This window comes from Melitaea cinxia, chromosome 27 (genome assembly GCF_905220565.1).
Source record: "Melitaea cinxia chromosome 27, ilMelCinx1.1, whole genome shotgun sequence".
NCBI classification, from domain to species: domain Eukaryota; kingdom Metazoa; phylum Arthropoda; class Insecta; order Lepidoptera; family Nymphalidae; genus Melitaea; species Melitaea cinxia.
The window spans coordinates 9979084-9994733 of record NC_059420.1 but is presented as its reverse complement, the minus strand read 5'-3'; the positions used below and the strand labels follow the sequence as shown (position 1 = coordinate 9994733).

At 28.5% G+C, this 15650-nt stretch overlaps 2 protein-coding genes across 2 annotated transcripts in view; both read left to right on the top strand.

The window, feature by feature from the left end:
• LOC123667003 overlaps window positions 1-12145 on the top strand; it is a 48958-nt gene extending 36813 nt beyond the window's left edge. The window contains exon 7 of the mRNA XM_045601011.1: window positions 12075-12145. The gene's annotated coding sequence lies outside the window, so the exon portion shown is untranslated. The remainder of the gene's footprint in view (window positions 1-12074) is intronic.
• Window positions 1-15650, top strand: part of LOC123667002 — a 37361-nt gene that overhangs the window by 7161 nt on the left and 14550 nt on the right. Inside the window, exons 3-6 of the mRNA XM_045601010.1 lie at window positions 357-439; window positions 8797-8871; window positions 11469-11558; window positions 11862-11999. Coding sequence (XP_045456966.1) covers window positions 357-439; window positions 8797-8871; window positions 11469-11558; window positions 11862-11999 — 386 coding nt within the window. The remainder of the gene's footprint in view (window positions 1-356; window positions 440-8796; window positions 8872-11468; window positions 11559-11861; window positions 12000-15650) is intronic.

The following is a 15650-nucleotide window of genomic DNA, read 5'->3' as shown; positions in this document are numbered from 1 at the left end:
GACTAAACTATATTATATTGTGGGGAATATTTTCTTAATTAAATATTCAAATTGTTTATTGTCTCTTTCGTATACGTAAATACGAAACACAGAGAATCCACAAGCACGAATGCCCAGACAACGGCAAAGATCTGTATGGCCTATGATTACCATAATAGAAGCTTACTTGTACTTACCACAGAGTGAAAACGCAAAATCCTTCGTTAAATTTTTTTAAACACTTTCTATTTTTATCGTTTTTTTTTCTATTTTTATGTATGTTTAAAAATAAGACAACTTTTCAGTTAGTTTAGTATATACATATATTCATTTTCTTATTTCCGCGAGGTTAAGTGTTTTGATATTGTTTATTACAGGTTCCCGATACCACAATACAAATGGCGATGGGCCAGCAGCCCACGCTTCTCTTGAGGAGTACGGACAGCACAACAGGCTTCAAGTGAGAATATTGACCATATCTTATTACCTATTACCATGACTTTGGAACTTTCTTTATAAACACCATACCGTACTGGCTTAACGAACAGCGTTATACGTATAAAACTCCTCTTAAAAGAGGCCTGTGCTCGAAAAATTAGTAATTGTCAGTTTGGTTCTTACGTAGTTACATACAGACACTTAGTATATTAATAATAAATAAACAAAGAAAGGCATGGGTACTAGTCAAGTGAGCCCATGGACTAGAAGAAAAAACAAGAATTCTATGCCCAGTAGTGAGATGTAACAAGCGAAATTCTCAATCAATAGTTTGCAATGTACCTAATGTTAAGATGTAAATTTTTGTTTCCTCGATATTTTGCTACCTTAACTTTCTTTTATTATTGTTGAGTTTTTTTTGGAACGAAGTTCCTTACGGCAGGCTTGACATTTGGCTGGGCGACCGAACTGACAAAAATGTGAGACTAAAACCGTAAGAAAAAAATTATGTGGTGTCATGGGACACCAGGTAAAAAAAATGTTGAATTTTATATATATTTTCTAGTTTTTGTTTTTTTTTTTAATTTTGTTGTCTGGTTTTTAATTAACTACATAAAAGTATTTAGGAAATTTAGTATTTTAGAAAATAACAAATACCTACCGTAAAATAAAATAAATCAAACAAAACAACAATAATAATAATAATAATAATAATAATTCAAAATATTAAGTGAAATAAAAAACATGTCTATTTATTTTTGTCGATTGTATAAAATTACATAAATAATTTTAAAAAAAGTTTACTAGTAATATTTTAGTTTTACAAACGTCATATTATCAGTCGTGTGACTGATAATACGCCACTTCCGTTATATATTTTTCTTACGGTTTAAGTATCACATTGCTCATCACATTGACTTTTTAAATGACTAAGAAAATATTTATCTTATAAAAAAGATGTTGAAATGACTTTCTAAATAATATTAATTACTAGACACGTCTATTTTCGTATAGTTTTCAAATCGATATTAAATATAGTAACAATGGCAAGTGAACTAATAAATGATCGAAAAGAAACTGTCAGTGATAATAGTGGAAAATTATAAAATAAATAATAATAATCAGCGCAAAACTAAATACGTAATTATTAGTTTATAAATATAAGTTAATGTACATGGTTTATATTGTATAATAAAAAATTACATCTCAAGGAGATATATACGTAGAAAATATATTTACAGATTTTAACTTATTAAAAATACGTTTTTTGTTTAAGAGCCATTTCACAAAAATTGATAACAATCCGCGAAATTGTAATATTTTGACGTCGTTAATCTCAGTGTTGGATGCAATAATGTAATTTATATTCTTGAAATATAATAGAGCAACCTTTGTTGTAGTCGATAGTCAGATCAGAATTTTGATTTATATTATGTGTATAAAATTATTAACCTTTTCATCAGCCTCCTCCCTGGGTAAACGGTCGCAATGTATACTTTGAAGTCCTACTTTTCAATAACCTCTACTTTGAAACCATTTAAAAAAAAATACGTAATATGTGGAATATAATTTTGTTGAATAATAGAACAGAGTTTTATTCCATTTGTATCTGTATTAATCAATAAAAAAAAAAAGTTACGAATATTTTCCAAATAAGTACAATTTTAAAAGCGATATTTTTCTTAGAAAACTAAGAAATTTTAACGAACTATCTTCATCAAAGTAAACTTACATCATTAAGGAATACAAAAAAAAAAAAAAAAACTAAAAGATGTAATCGTTTTTAATACATTTTATATTAAATAATAAAAAGATAGTATATATTACCACACATCAAGCCCAGTAAATCAGTCGAGCGCTAGCGCTCTTAGAGGTAAGGTCCACGCCAAAGTCTGCGCAGTCGTCTCTTTCGCTCACACGCGCCAAGCGCCTGTTGTTATAGCGGATAAACCGCATTTGATACTTTCATAATAAAATATAAATATAATAAACATATTACGAAAATGACTGTAAAATAATATAATGATAATTTCTCTAAACAAATATATAATTTAATTTTCTTTTCTCACATTATCAATACAAATAGGCATTTCAATCTGTTTGTCTTGTTATTTGTTAATTAATATGTTTGTCGGTGTCGATGTCATAAAATGCTATTTTATTCATATCGTAAATATTAGATTCATTCGTAAACTGAAAAAACTAAATCAATTTAAAAAAAATTGTTTCATAAAATTGATTTTTATTTTTATTTTAAATTTATTGACTGTTGTTATATAACATACTTGAAATGTTTAACAAATTAATTATGTAAAAAACATTTTATACCATAGTTATTAATTTTTATTATACATTAGAAAATGATCAAGATGGTCTTTTGGTTGTCACACTATACTTACTAGCACAAAGATCGCGCGGCTCGTACGACTCGCGCGATGCGACCAAATTTACCTAAACTTGCAGAGCGTAAAATTGTGAAATGGCTCTTAAAGGTTTCTGTTCGCCCAACTCCGATGTTTAATTGATGAATACTTGTAAAATATATGTTACAATTCCTTTTGATGAGATGAGTATACAGGATAAAAGTAGAACCAATATAAAGTATAAGAGGTACATAGAATAAAGTGTGATCTTAAGACTAAGTATAATAAAGTCGTAACAATAATGGTAATAACATGTTAATGAGTCTAGTTTTACAGGTAAAGATGTAGGAATTAATTAGTTTAATTTGAGATTGTAGCCAATCGGTAATTAATATTTCACATGGTATAATCTTTTGATTTAGGAGAGGATGTATATTTTGTCTCTGTTCACAGTTTTTTTTATATATAATGTTTTATTTTATTTTATTTTTGTATATTATGAACAGTAAAACAAATAATTGTGTTGCTCTGAAAAGAGAAACAACATTTAAAGCTATTGCTTTACCAGTTCTTTATAATAACTATTATTTAAATATTTACAGTTACAATATAATTCTCACAATCGTTTTAATATGAAAAAACAGCTCCATAGCAACCAATTCGCAGATCAAATATCCATCAAAGAACAATTACAAAATAAACTAATAACTTAAATGAAGTGTCACGCACTTTGTTTACATCTCCCCCCCCCCCCTTTTTTTTCTAAATTACAAAGTTTTAGTGTCATACTTTACTACTGGAATAAGTTTTGTAATATGGAAGAGGTTTGATTCTGCCTTTTTGTGACCCGTGTCTACTTTATAAATTGAATTGGATATTTTGTCTACAATTTCATAAGGTCCTATTCTCAATTCATCAAGTTTTTTTCGGTTTAATTGGTTTCCGTTTTCAACGTATACATAATCTCCTACTTTTAGTTCATGATGTTTTCTGTTTTTATCAAATCTTTTTTTATTATAATTGTGTGATTTTATACTATTTTCTAAGGCAATTTTTCGGTCTTGCAAAAGACAATTATGTGTTGTATTTTTCTTCAGTTCATCTGGTAGAACGTCAAATTTTTTTCCCTCCAATAAATATTTTGGAGAGAACCTTGTTACACCATGTTCAGTTTCGTTATATTTTTCTGTGCATTCGTGAGCAATAGTTGTCCAAGCAATTTTGCCCTTCCTTTCATTAATCTTGCAACGAATTTTATTAACCAACGTTTGGTTTAACCTTTCATTTAATCCGTTTGAAAATGGTGCATTTACTGCAGTGAAAACTATAGGTATATTTTCTTTTTCTAAAAACTTTTTAAAATCTTTTGAATTTATGCCTGGATATTGATCTGATAAAATCATGTCAATTTTATAATCTTTTGTTACTTTTTGGACCAGTTTTATAAAATCATTCGCACTTTGGGTTTTGGATGTCAAAATATAGGCGTAACGAGTGAAGTGATCTACTAGAAGATGTAAATATTTTTTGGTTGAACGAGTACCACCAAATCCCCCTATGGTATCTATAGACACTATTTCAAACGGATAAGTAGCGGGACCTAAGTGAGACATTAATCCAAACTTGTATTTTCCTCTAGATTTATTTTTTATACAGACATCACAATTTTCGCAAACTTTTTTTATATTGTCCAATAAATTTTTGGCGTGATAAAATGGTTTAATCTTGTTTTCCATTTGTTGTCTGCCTATGTGACAGTAGTAGTGATGTACATGTTTTATAATATTTTTACTAAATTCCTCAGTTAATACAATCTTTTCATTTTTTCCTATCTTTTTATAATATATATTATTTTTTAAAATAAGTTTATTTATATTTTGTTTTATTTTTTCATTTTCATCTTGATCATTTCGTATGTCTTCTAATTTTACAAAATTTACTATTTTTAAACTACTATCTTTATTTTCATACGATTCTAACACTGGGTTTCTGCTTAGAGTATCTGCCTCTATATTATATTTGCCTGGAGAATATATTATTTTAAAATCGAACTGCGACAAATAATATGTTAAATCTCCTAGTTCTTCGTCCGTTCTGGCTTTAATATTCATTTTTTCTAAAGGTTTGTGATCTGAATAAACCGTGAATGTTTTTCCCATAAGCCAGTGCTGCCAGTATTTTACTGCCTCTTTTATTGCTAAGCACTCAAGATATATTGCTTTTTTCTTTTTTTGGGAGTCATTTAATTTTTTTGAAAAGAATGCACAAGGTTTTTCATCACCATTGGGTTGAATTTGTTTTAAAATCGCACCTACGCCTTGTATGCTAGCATCTGTATATATATGTATTGGCAAATCTGGATCAAAGATGGCTAGAATAGGTTTTGAGCAAAGTAATCTTTTTATAGTATCAAAAGATTCTTGGCATTTATCTGACCAAACAAATTTTTCTCCTTTTCTTAATAAATTATGTAAAGGGTCCAGTATAATTGAAACATTTGGCACATATTTTCCATAGAAATTAATTTTTCCTAAAAATTGTCGTACGTTTTTTTGTGTTTTTGGAGTTGGAAATTCTTTTATAGCAATCAAATTATCTTTTAATGGAGTGACAGTATTGTTTTTTATTATGTGTCCTAGATATTTTACAGAGTCCTGTGCAAAATTACATTTCGTGAATTTTAATTTAAAACCTTCTTTTAAAATTGCTTCCAATAACAAAGATATGTGCTCAATGTGTTTTTCGAATGTTTCAGAAAATACTAAAATATCATCAATGTAATTAACAGTAAAATTTGACAGATTATATTTTCTTATAATGCTACTTAATATTCTTTGAAAAATAGCGGGAGCAGTTTTTAAACCAAAAGGTAAGCAAGTCCATTGGAAGTGTGCCTCTTGAGTAACAAATGCAGTTTTATGTCTATCTTCAATTTTAAGAGGTATTGACCAGAACGCTGAGTTTATATCGAATGTTGAAAAAAATTTACATTTCCTTGTTTTAACCATTAGATCCTCGATTAGCGGAAATGGTTGCGATTGGGGAACTATAATTTTATTTAATTCGCGAAAATCTATACAAAGCCTCGATCTCCTTCCTTCTTCTTTTTTAAATGCTAGTGTTACCGGAGCGGCAAAAGGGCTATATGACTCCTCAATTAAATTATGTTTTAGCAGTTTTGATATTTGATGTTCAATTTCTTTCATATCCTCAACAGAACATCTATACGGTCTTTTACTACAGTATTTATCTATTAACAAATCAATATGGGCTTCATAGCCTTTTACAGTACCTATATCATATTTGTCTTTAGCAAATACTGAATTATATTTGCGTATCAATTTATCAATTTCATATTTTTTTTTTATTGTCTAAATTATTTAATGAAATATCAAAATTATCGACTATTATATTTTCATTAAAGTTTATTTTATACTCATTATTTATAGTTTCTTTTTCATATTTTTTTGTAATATTTACACCTTTTTTTTCATAAGATTTACCTTCTTTATTCTCTATAGCACTACCTGAACTGCCAGGAATTTCTTTAGTGCTATTAGATTGCTTTTCTTTATCTTTTATGTAGTCTTTATTATTATTGCTGATAGCATTTTGAGTTATACATAAATTCTCATTTTGAGTTAAATGATATTGTTGTATACAGTCTAACCCAACAAGAAAATCATAGTCGAAGTTGTTTTCATCTATAACAAAAACATTAACATGTTTTTCTATTTCAAAAATTTTAATTTTTAGATTTACCATTCCTATTGATTTTTTTACGCCATTAATAGTTTTTAAACCTGCATTTTTATCATAAGTATTTATTTTTTTCAAAGATAATAACCTTGAATTAATTAAAGACACATTAGATCCTGAATCATATATTCCTAATGTTTCTACAGTGTCATTAATTAGTAATTTAATTTTTATTAATGGCGGCACTATTAGTTTTTTTGATCGATTTCATTTAATTCTACCTCTAATTCAGAATTGTTAACACTCCTTATTTGAGCTTGTTTTGGATTATCGTTATTTTTATTTTTGAACCAACATAGGGATTCAGGATGGTAACGTATACCTTTATTCTCTTTTTCACAAATTTTACATGGGCTAACCAAGGGCTTCACATTTTTCTCTATAGTTTTATTTTTCGAAGTTTCTATTTTTTTATGAAATACTTTTTTTTGTACCATATGCTCTAAGCTTCTTAAGTTATTAAATAAGTCTTCAGTTTCCTTTAAACTATTCCTATCAATCATATCTGCAATAAAGTTCGGTAATCCGGTGGCAATCAGATCAATTATAGTGAGTTTATTTATGGACTTATTTATTTCTAATAGTAGTCTCTCTTTCTTTAATGCATACTCCAGTAATGAGCCTTCTCTGTATTTAAATAGCATTGCATACCTGATCGGCGACCAACCTTTATCCGCATATGTTTCACAAAATTTCTTTTTCCACATTGCCCATTCTGAATTTATTGTATGCTTTATAAGCATGGAACTATACCAGTCTAAACAAGAATCTTCTAAAAATAACCTAAAAATTTCAATTTTTTTGATATCTTCTTCTATTCCTATACGGGTACATTCCGATTCAAAGGTAGTCATCCACTGCGACACATTGGTAATCTTGCTATTAAATTTTTCTATTACAAATTTTTCTACCACTTTCCCCATATTAAAGGGTTTTACTAAATCTTTCTTCATTTCAGCGAAGTTTTCTATGATTTTTGCTAGAGATTCTTCTGAAAACCCTGTTGTAGTTTGTGGTATTGTTTGTTCCTCCAGTATGTATCCCATAAATTGTTTATTTCCATCTTCATCACAATAAGCCGCTTTCATCTCCGGATTCATGGATATCCATACCTGTCGTTTCTCATGCCGTTTTTGTAATGTGGACTTTACTTTCTGAAATATTTGAGTATGTACTATTCCATCATGTAATTTTACAGGTTGTAACTTATCTGGGATCACAAAAGTCCGGCCATCTAAATCCGTGATTCTAGTTACACAAATAATATTTGTTTTCGTATCTTCACTGGCTTTGACTATGAATTCGAATTTTAATTTTTCCATCTTTTCTGGTAACAAGCTGTAGAAATGTTGTTTTATAATGTTTTATTTTATTTTATTTTGTATATTATGAACAGTAAAACAAATAATTGTGTTGCTCTGAAAAGAGAAACAACATTTAAAGCTATTGCTTTACCAGTTCTTTATAATAACTATTATTTAAATATTTACAGTTACAATATAATTCTCACAATCGTTTTAATATGAAAAAACAGCTCCATAGCAACCAATTCGCAGATCAAATATCCATCAAAGAACAATTACAAAATAAACTAATAACTTAAATGAAGTGTCACGCACTTTGTTTACATATATAATATAAACTTACATGCTAATACAAATATGAACACAATTACAATTTAAGTATGACAAGATAAGGTAAGAGTAATAGTTATACAGGGTAAAAATATATATGAGTGCAAGTAATATGCGATTAAAATTATATGTAATAAATTAATAATCAGTAAAGTAAAATTTTAACACGGGAGCCATAATAAGTATAAGTTTGAATTATAACAGTTTTATATTTAAAACATAAAAAAATATATTTAGTAATAATAAAAATTGTAATAATTTATTAAAAAAATAATTTAATAATAAAATAAAATAATTTAATTATTTAATTATGTTAATATATTTAAAAACTATAATAAAAATTATTTCTGAAACGAGTTTTGTAGATTGATTTAAATACGAATTAATTAAAAAACAAATTTGAGTGTGAAAAACATATTTCATGTTTATCGCGTTTATTTCAAAACAACTATTTTGGAAAATGAGTACTGCGTTAGTGCATTTGCAATTATAACAAGTAATAGATTACTGTAATGTAATGTGTACATAATATGTATTATACTCTCTCAATACATTATTTATTATTATTATTCTTTAAATTATTATTATTTTAATAGTTATATTATAATGTTTTATAATTTTAGAACCGTGAAAGTTGCCAAAACTAATGCACAGCGTCAAAGAGAGTTCCAGCAACGAAAAAGAAATCAAAAAAAGAGGTACAATATATAACTTTATCATCGATATAAATAAAAATATCATGTCACGATGTATGTGGGCGATAAACTAGGTAGGTGGCGCTGCTATCGGTATGTAACTTCGAAACTACTGAACCAATTGTTATCAAATTTTGTAAGCATCTGTAATTTTGTCTGGCTTGGAAGATTTGGTAGTTTTTATCTCAATTGGACCCGGTAGGTGGCGCTGCTATTGTTATGTAACTCTGAAACTACTGATTCAATTTTTATCAAATTTTCTAAGCATCTTACAATTTGATCCAATTTGTAAGATAGGGTAGTTTTTATCTCAATTGGACCCGGTAGGTGGCGCTGCTATCGGTATGTAAGCCATCAAATTTGGTAGCTGTTTTCCGGGCAGGACAACGTCTGCCGGGTCCGCTAGTACATATATGTTCTATTTTTTTGGAAGAGTCCTAATAGTAAACAAATATGGCGTACTTCCGACCACAGATAATAGAGTAATATTGTAAGTATAGTAAAGTGACACAAAGAGCAAATGAATGAACAATATTAATAAGCCATAGACGAAAGTAAAATTCATTTTATGTTCAAATATTTAACGCTAACATATTGCTAAAATTGTTTCAAAACCTAATAATATATTGAATATTTTTTCTAAGAATTAGTAGAGCTACAGAATTACGAAAAAAAAAAAAAAAAAAATATATTAATTGAGCATCGAGCATAAAAGGCCACAAATTTATATTTCGTTTAAGTAAAATGGTCGGTAAAAAGACGTCAAAAATAAAATTTACAACAAAATGTGTCTAGAAAAAAAAATTGTCCCTATTAATATTATTGTCACATTATTTGTATTCACTATAAATATAAAGCCTTGCGCCGGCGGCACACTCTATAACATGTAAACAAAAGGATTGATAACACTGTTGCTCACGTAGCTCTCATTTGGTAATCCTAAGTCTCATACTAAAGTCCCACAAAATTTTCCTGTGAACTACAATAAACTTTTATGTCAATGCTATGTGCTTTTATATTATATGGGATAGCGTTAAAAAGGAGATGGATACGATTCCATACATTCTTGGGCCAAAATGTAAAGAAATGAAAATGATATAAAATAATGCATTTAGGCTTATTGATTCCTTGCTGAAAATTATCTATATTTTGGCTATCTGAGAGTGGAGTTATTAGACTTTTTGTAATAGTGAGGTTATGTTACAATGTCTATAAAAAACCCGATCACTAAGTTCTTGTAGCATTAATGTTTGTTAAATTTAATGAAGACTGTTTGGAAACTCTTTACCGATATTGATATACACTTGAAACCATAAATAAATATCAGGAATGGACTCAGAATGCATCGGAAAACAGTAAACATGAAACGAGTGACGAACACAGTATTACTGTTAGTCAGCTGTCAAAGCTGTCATTAAAAATATGATTTATTTTAAATCGATACGAAATCGATAATCATTTTGATTTATCAGATATTAATTGATATTTTCGATATTAATGTAACTTTATTTAAATGTTCTTTATTGTTTACAGCTTTAATTGTGCATCTAAAGATCTTGAGTTAATTAACTAGTGCAAACATTTTCTTTTTGAATTCTGTAATCGATTATAGTTGAATCGATACCCAAATAATTTGATGAAAACTATATTTTTCAATTTTCTCCGCTTCTAGATTCAGAATTGAGCTGATATTTTATATTTTAAAATAAAAAATATGACCAATTTTTTAAACAATATCTCTACTCATTACATTTTGGCCCAAAAGTCCCCATCTCCTTTTCAGAGTGAAATTGATATTCAGAAACATTCATAATATAAAATAAAACCCTTAAAATAAACACTTTACTATAAAAGATTGACATTTATAATATTTTGTCAGCATTTTTTACGCTCAACATAAAAAAAAAAAAAAAAAACAAAACACAATATCTAAAACATAATAACAAATCGCTTTACGGTAACATTGTTTTATAACTTACTATCAAATTATGATTCGTGAAAATTTAAAATATAAGTAAAAAACACGGCCCATTTTATCGCTCATGCCGTTCATTCTCTTATACTCATTCACCTCTAAAAATATTACCACACCCCTATTTCCGTCACAAAAAAAGATATTAAAATGAATTTTCGAAAATATTAATTATCTGTACGCTCGAAATCCGTATTTTAATAATTTTTATGTGTTTAAAATCATAAATTGATATTTGTTTTTAGTGAAATAAATAGTAAATGGAGTTTTACAAGTGTCCGTTAGCTAATATGTTGTGAAAGTGAGTGATAAATGCGAAAAAAACGTGAAATACGATTGACAGGGGTTTGTTTACCAAATAAGACTCTTCCAAAAAAAACGGAATATACATATATAAATAACGCGTCACATTGTTTGTCCGCGATGGACTCCTAAACTACTTAACCGATTTTAATTAAATTTGTACACCGTGTGCAATTTGATCCAAATTGAATTGAAAATATTAAAAAAGTTTAGTGAATAGTTTTTTTTTAGAAAGTGAAAAAAGATTTTGCCCTAAATTCCAAACATTTGTATATGGCTATATACATATACTTTCTTTAATAATTCTATTTTTATTCATTTTTAGTACCAAAAAACCACCAAAAACAAATGCAGAGCATCAAAGAGAGTATCGGAAACGTCAAAAAATGAAAAAAAATTTAAATAAGGGAGACAGGTACAATATAACACAAAAGTATCTATGTATATGTATTCATATAAGGGCTTTTTCTTTTTTTTTTCAAATTTTATTTTTCGCTACATACACGAAATATTATCTTTGAATTAATTAAAAAAATAAGAATTCACTAAGATTTCGAATTTATTTTGCGAGTACCTTAAAACTATGGTGAGAATTTGAGGTTAGAATAATATTTCGTGTGGAGTGAAAATATAAAAGTAGAAAAAAAAAGAAACACCTTACTGTATATATTATATATACATTTCTATTTTTTCATGTTAAATATTTTTTTTTTTTTAGTAACGCAGTAAATGCACCATCTACAACTAAAAAAACTCACGCTGAATACTGTAAGGAGTATTACCAAAAATGTAAATTAAAAAAACAGCTTGTTCAACTTCATGCTTTACTATCGGATAAGGGAGAAGTTTCACGATCGTAAGTCTTTCATATATTCAAGTTATATTTTTTATGTAAAGAAACCCATTAAAATGTTTAATATTTTAATTTCAGAAAAAAAAGTCAAGTTGGTTGATGCACAGAATGTGTCAATCAATCAATCAATCACATCAGCCTTTCGCAGTCCACTACTGGACATAGGCCTCCACAAAAATGGCGTGAACTCATGTTTTTTGCATAGTGACCACGCTGGGCAGGCGGGTTGGTGACCGCAGGGCTGGCTTTGTCGCACAGAAGACGCTGCTGCCTGTCTTTGGCCTGTGTATTTCAAAGCCGTTGCAAAGCAAAGCAGTTGGATGGTTATCCCGGCATCGGTCGGTTTTTTAAGTTTATTAATAAGTAGTATGTAGTAATATGTATTACAAGACGGATTAAATATTAAGATGCAGGATATATATTCCGAATGTATAAGACAAAAAAAATCACTAATGATGATAAAGAATTTTCAGTGAAAAGTACAGTTGCAAAATGGCAATATATACTTAAAAATGCACCTGATAGCTTACCAAATATAAAAAAAAAAAATCTTACTTACTCTCTGTTCCCACTACTTAAGTTTTCACTGAAAGGGTTTTTTTAGTAATGAATCTAAAGTAGCGAGAAGAGAGAAATATAGCGTCAATAAATTCAATTAGAAACGAATTTTTATTTATATAAATTTAAATATTGATTGTTAAACAAGTTTGAAACATTTAAACATAACAAAAAATTGTTAGCATGTGCTAAAAGCACACAAAAATACGTTTTTAAAGCAATAAAAACATAAAATTTGAAAAATACTTTTTTTTTCTTCCAAATACTTTATTTTTTTCTATTCAAACCATTATAAACGTTTTTTTTTTTTGTCAAAAATAGTTGGCAACCCTAGTTGCACCGAAGACGCTGCTGCCCGTTTTCGGCCTGTGTATTTCAAAGCCAGCAGTTGGAAGGCTAACCCGCCATCGGTCGGCTTTATATGTGTTTTTCTTTTAAATATAATATAATTTATTGAACTGATTGTTAATTATTTATAATTGATTGGTAAAATAGTGATAGTTATGTTATAGTATATAGGTATGACGACACGTTGGCGCAACGGTCACAGCACTGGTTTGTGGCTGTTGCGCTGGCGGTTGTGGGTTCGATCCCCGCACATGATAAACATTTGTATTTACCGTACATATGTTTGCCGTGGTCTGGGTGTTTGTGCAATCGATATATATATATCATCATATCGATGGTTGGTAAATATTGTAATTATTATTGTACATGATTATATGAAAATATAGTACGGTGAAATTAAACCAAAAAATAACAGTGAATACATTTTTATAGATAATTTTATAATTTATTTTATACTTTATTGTACACCACAAAAATATTACAAACAAAGCATAAAGATAGTTACAGACAGTGAAGTACAATGGGCGGACTTATGGCTAATTAGCCATTTCTTCCAGACAATAATATTATACTACAATTTTTGTCTTAAAGTATTTTTATGATAAAACTTACCGTTTTGCTGAAAATCGCGAAATGCTCATTTTCTTTTTACCTTTGACCTTGATTAATAAAAATTGCATATAGGGGAAAGATGGGGGACTTTTAAATTTTATTTATTTATTATATTACCTATATTTTTTACGATTTTACCAAATCTTCAGCTTGTTCTAAATTTATGTAGCTTCGAAATGCCTAAATTGACCGGACTATATGTAAAAATTGCATATACTCATTATTTGTATAAGTAATAATCAAAAATCAAATTTATTTTCTATAACTGTGATAATTATGATATGTTGATATTTTTACTGATTCTTCAAGTACATCTTGTTGTAATTCAGGCATATATGGAATAAAGCCACATTATTATTATTATTATATATTTTATTTAATATATTTCCTTATTGTTACATTTTTAAATATATTTATATAAAAGACGAATAACAATATAAAAATAGACCTCCGGGGGCAGGTTGAGGTCCAGGCCGCCGGTATTTAAGTTTCCAGGCTAGGGAACCTCACAATGCGGGCCGTTTCAAGCAACACTGAATCCGGCCCTTGATCCAACAGTCAAACGAGAGTTTCATAAGGTGTTGGTCGAAACTCTTCGCTAATAGACCATTGACCGACACAATAAAATTGATCGAGTCGAGGATGATGTATTCGGTACGCTGTTAACAGTTCCCGGACTATATTGACATATTATTCTTATTGTTTTATGATATACATAAAAATAAATTAAGATACCAATATTAATTTTATTAAAGTCCGGAAAAATTAAATTATTCCAAATTTAAAATTAAGTTTCTTTCTTAATCTTAAAATTTTAATTAATAAATTTTATCGTCAGTTTGTCATGACGATTGTATCAAAATAAATTTCAATAAATATTTGGAAAACATAAGTAAACTTAAACGAAAAATCAAATAGGTAAATCACAGCGAGAAATGATTAAAAAACAAAAAACAATTTAAAATTTTCAGTTTTCGAGCTGTTAAAGGAATGCAGTAAAATGTAGAAATTATCGCATCCGTAAAAAAGCTCGACAAGCAGCTCTAGAAATAAAAAGAACTACAAAAACATCAGCAGATAGGTCTCGGATGTAGGGTTGCGGAAGAAATATATATATTTGGACTATACTATATATAATGTTAATATTGTACAATTCAACACCATGTTCTTGCAAATAAACTATTATTATTGAATATGATGAAACAACTTGTTCAAGAAAGTAAATTATCTACGAATGAAGTTTTGTACCTATACTCCGTAAACTTTGAATTCGCAAATGACGTTCGAATTATCGCCTTAGCCTGTTACTTCTGATAAATCTAATTCCCTTAACTCAGAAATAATTTAAATAAAAAAAATATTATTAATAAAAATAGTTTGGTAGTTTATTTCAAATAACTTCGATAAATTTTATTTTACCCTCCTATATCCGTATATTGGGTCTTCTAAGGAACATTCAAAATATAAAACGAAAAAAAAATTGAATATATACTTCTTTTGGCGCGTTAGGGAAAAATTATGAAGGGTGAACTGGAACGAAGGAGAACCGCCTAAATGTAAAAGTGTCCATCGAAAAAAGCAAATTGAGGTGGTGCCATAGTAGAAGTAGAAAGATTTTAAAAACAGCGCCATGAATTATTAAAGTAAGATATGAAATTAAAAAAGGAAAGAGATACTTCCGGTTTATTACAGCGCGTCTAATTGTCACTTTATATTCACTTGCAAAAGCTCTTTATAATTCACAATAATTTATGGACTTTCAAAGTTACCTCACTGTAACTGTTTAGGTTATATACAGGGTGTCCGGTAATTAATGGATAAACCCGCAGGTGCCTATGGAGGGGAACACGGCCAACCCAGAAAAAAAAAATAAAAAAAAAACTATCTGCAACGGTCTAGGATTTATTTAAAAAAAAATTAAGATACGATCACAGATAATACGACACGATACAACTAACGATAATTCAATAAGTTAGTCCTGTCATCACCGCCAAACTTTGGTTTAAATACGACAAGCCTGTTATTTGAAAACATAAGTTTAAAAAATTGTAATAGATTTGGTCGTATTTACTGGCAGTACGACTTTGAAAACAGATAAGAAGACACTTCCTACTTGAATCTTTTGTATTCTACACA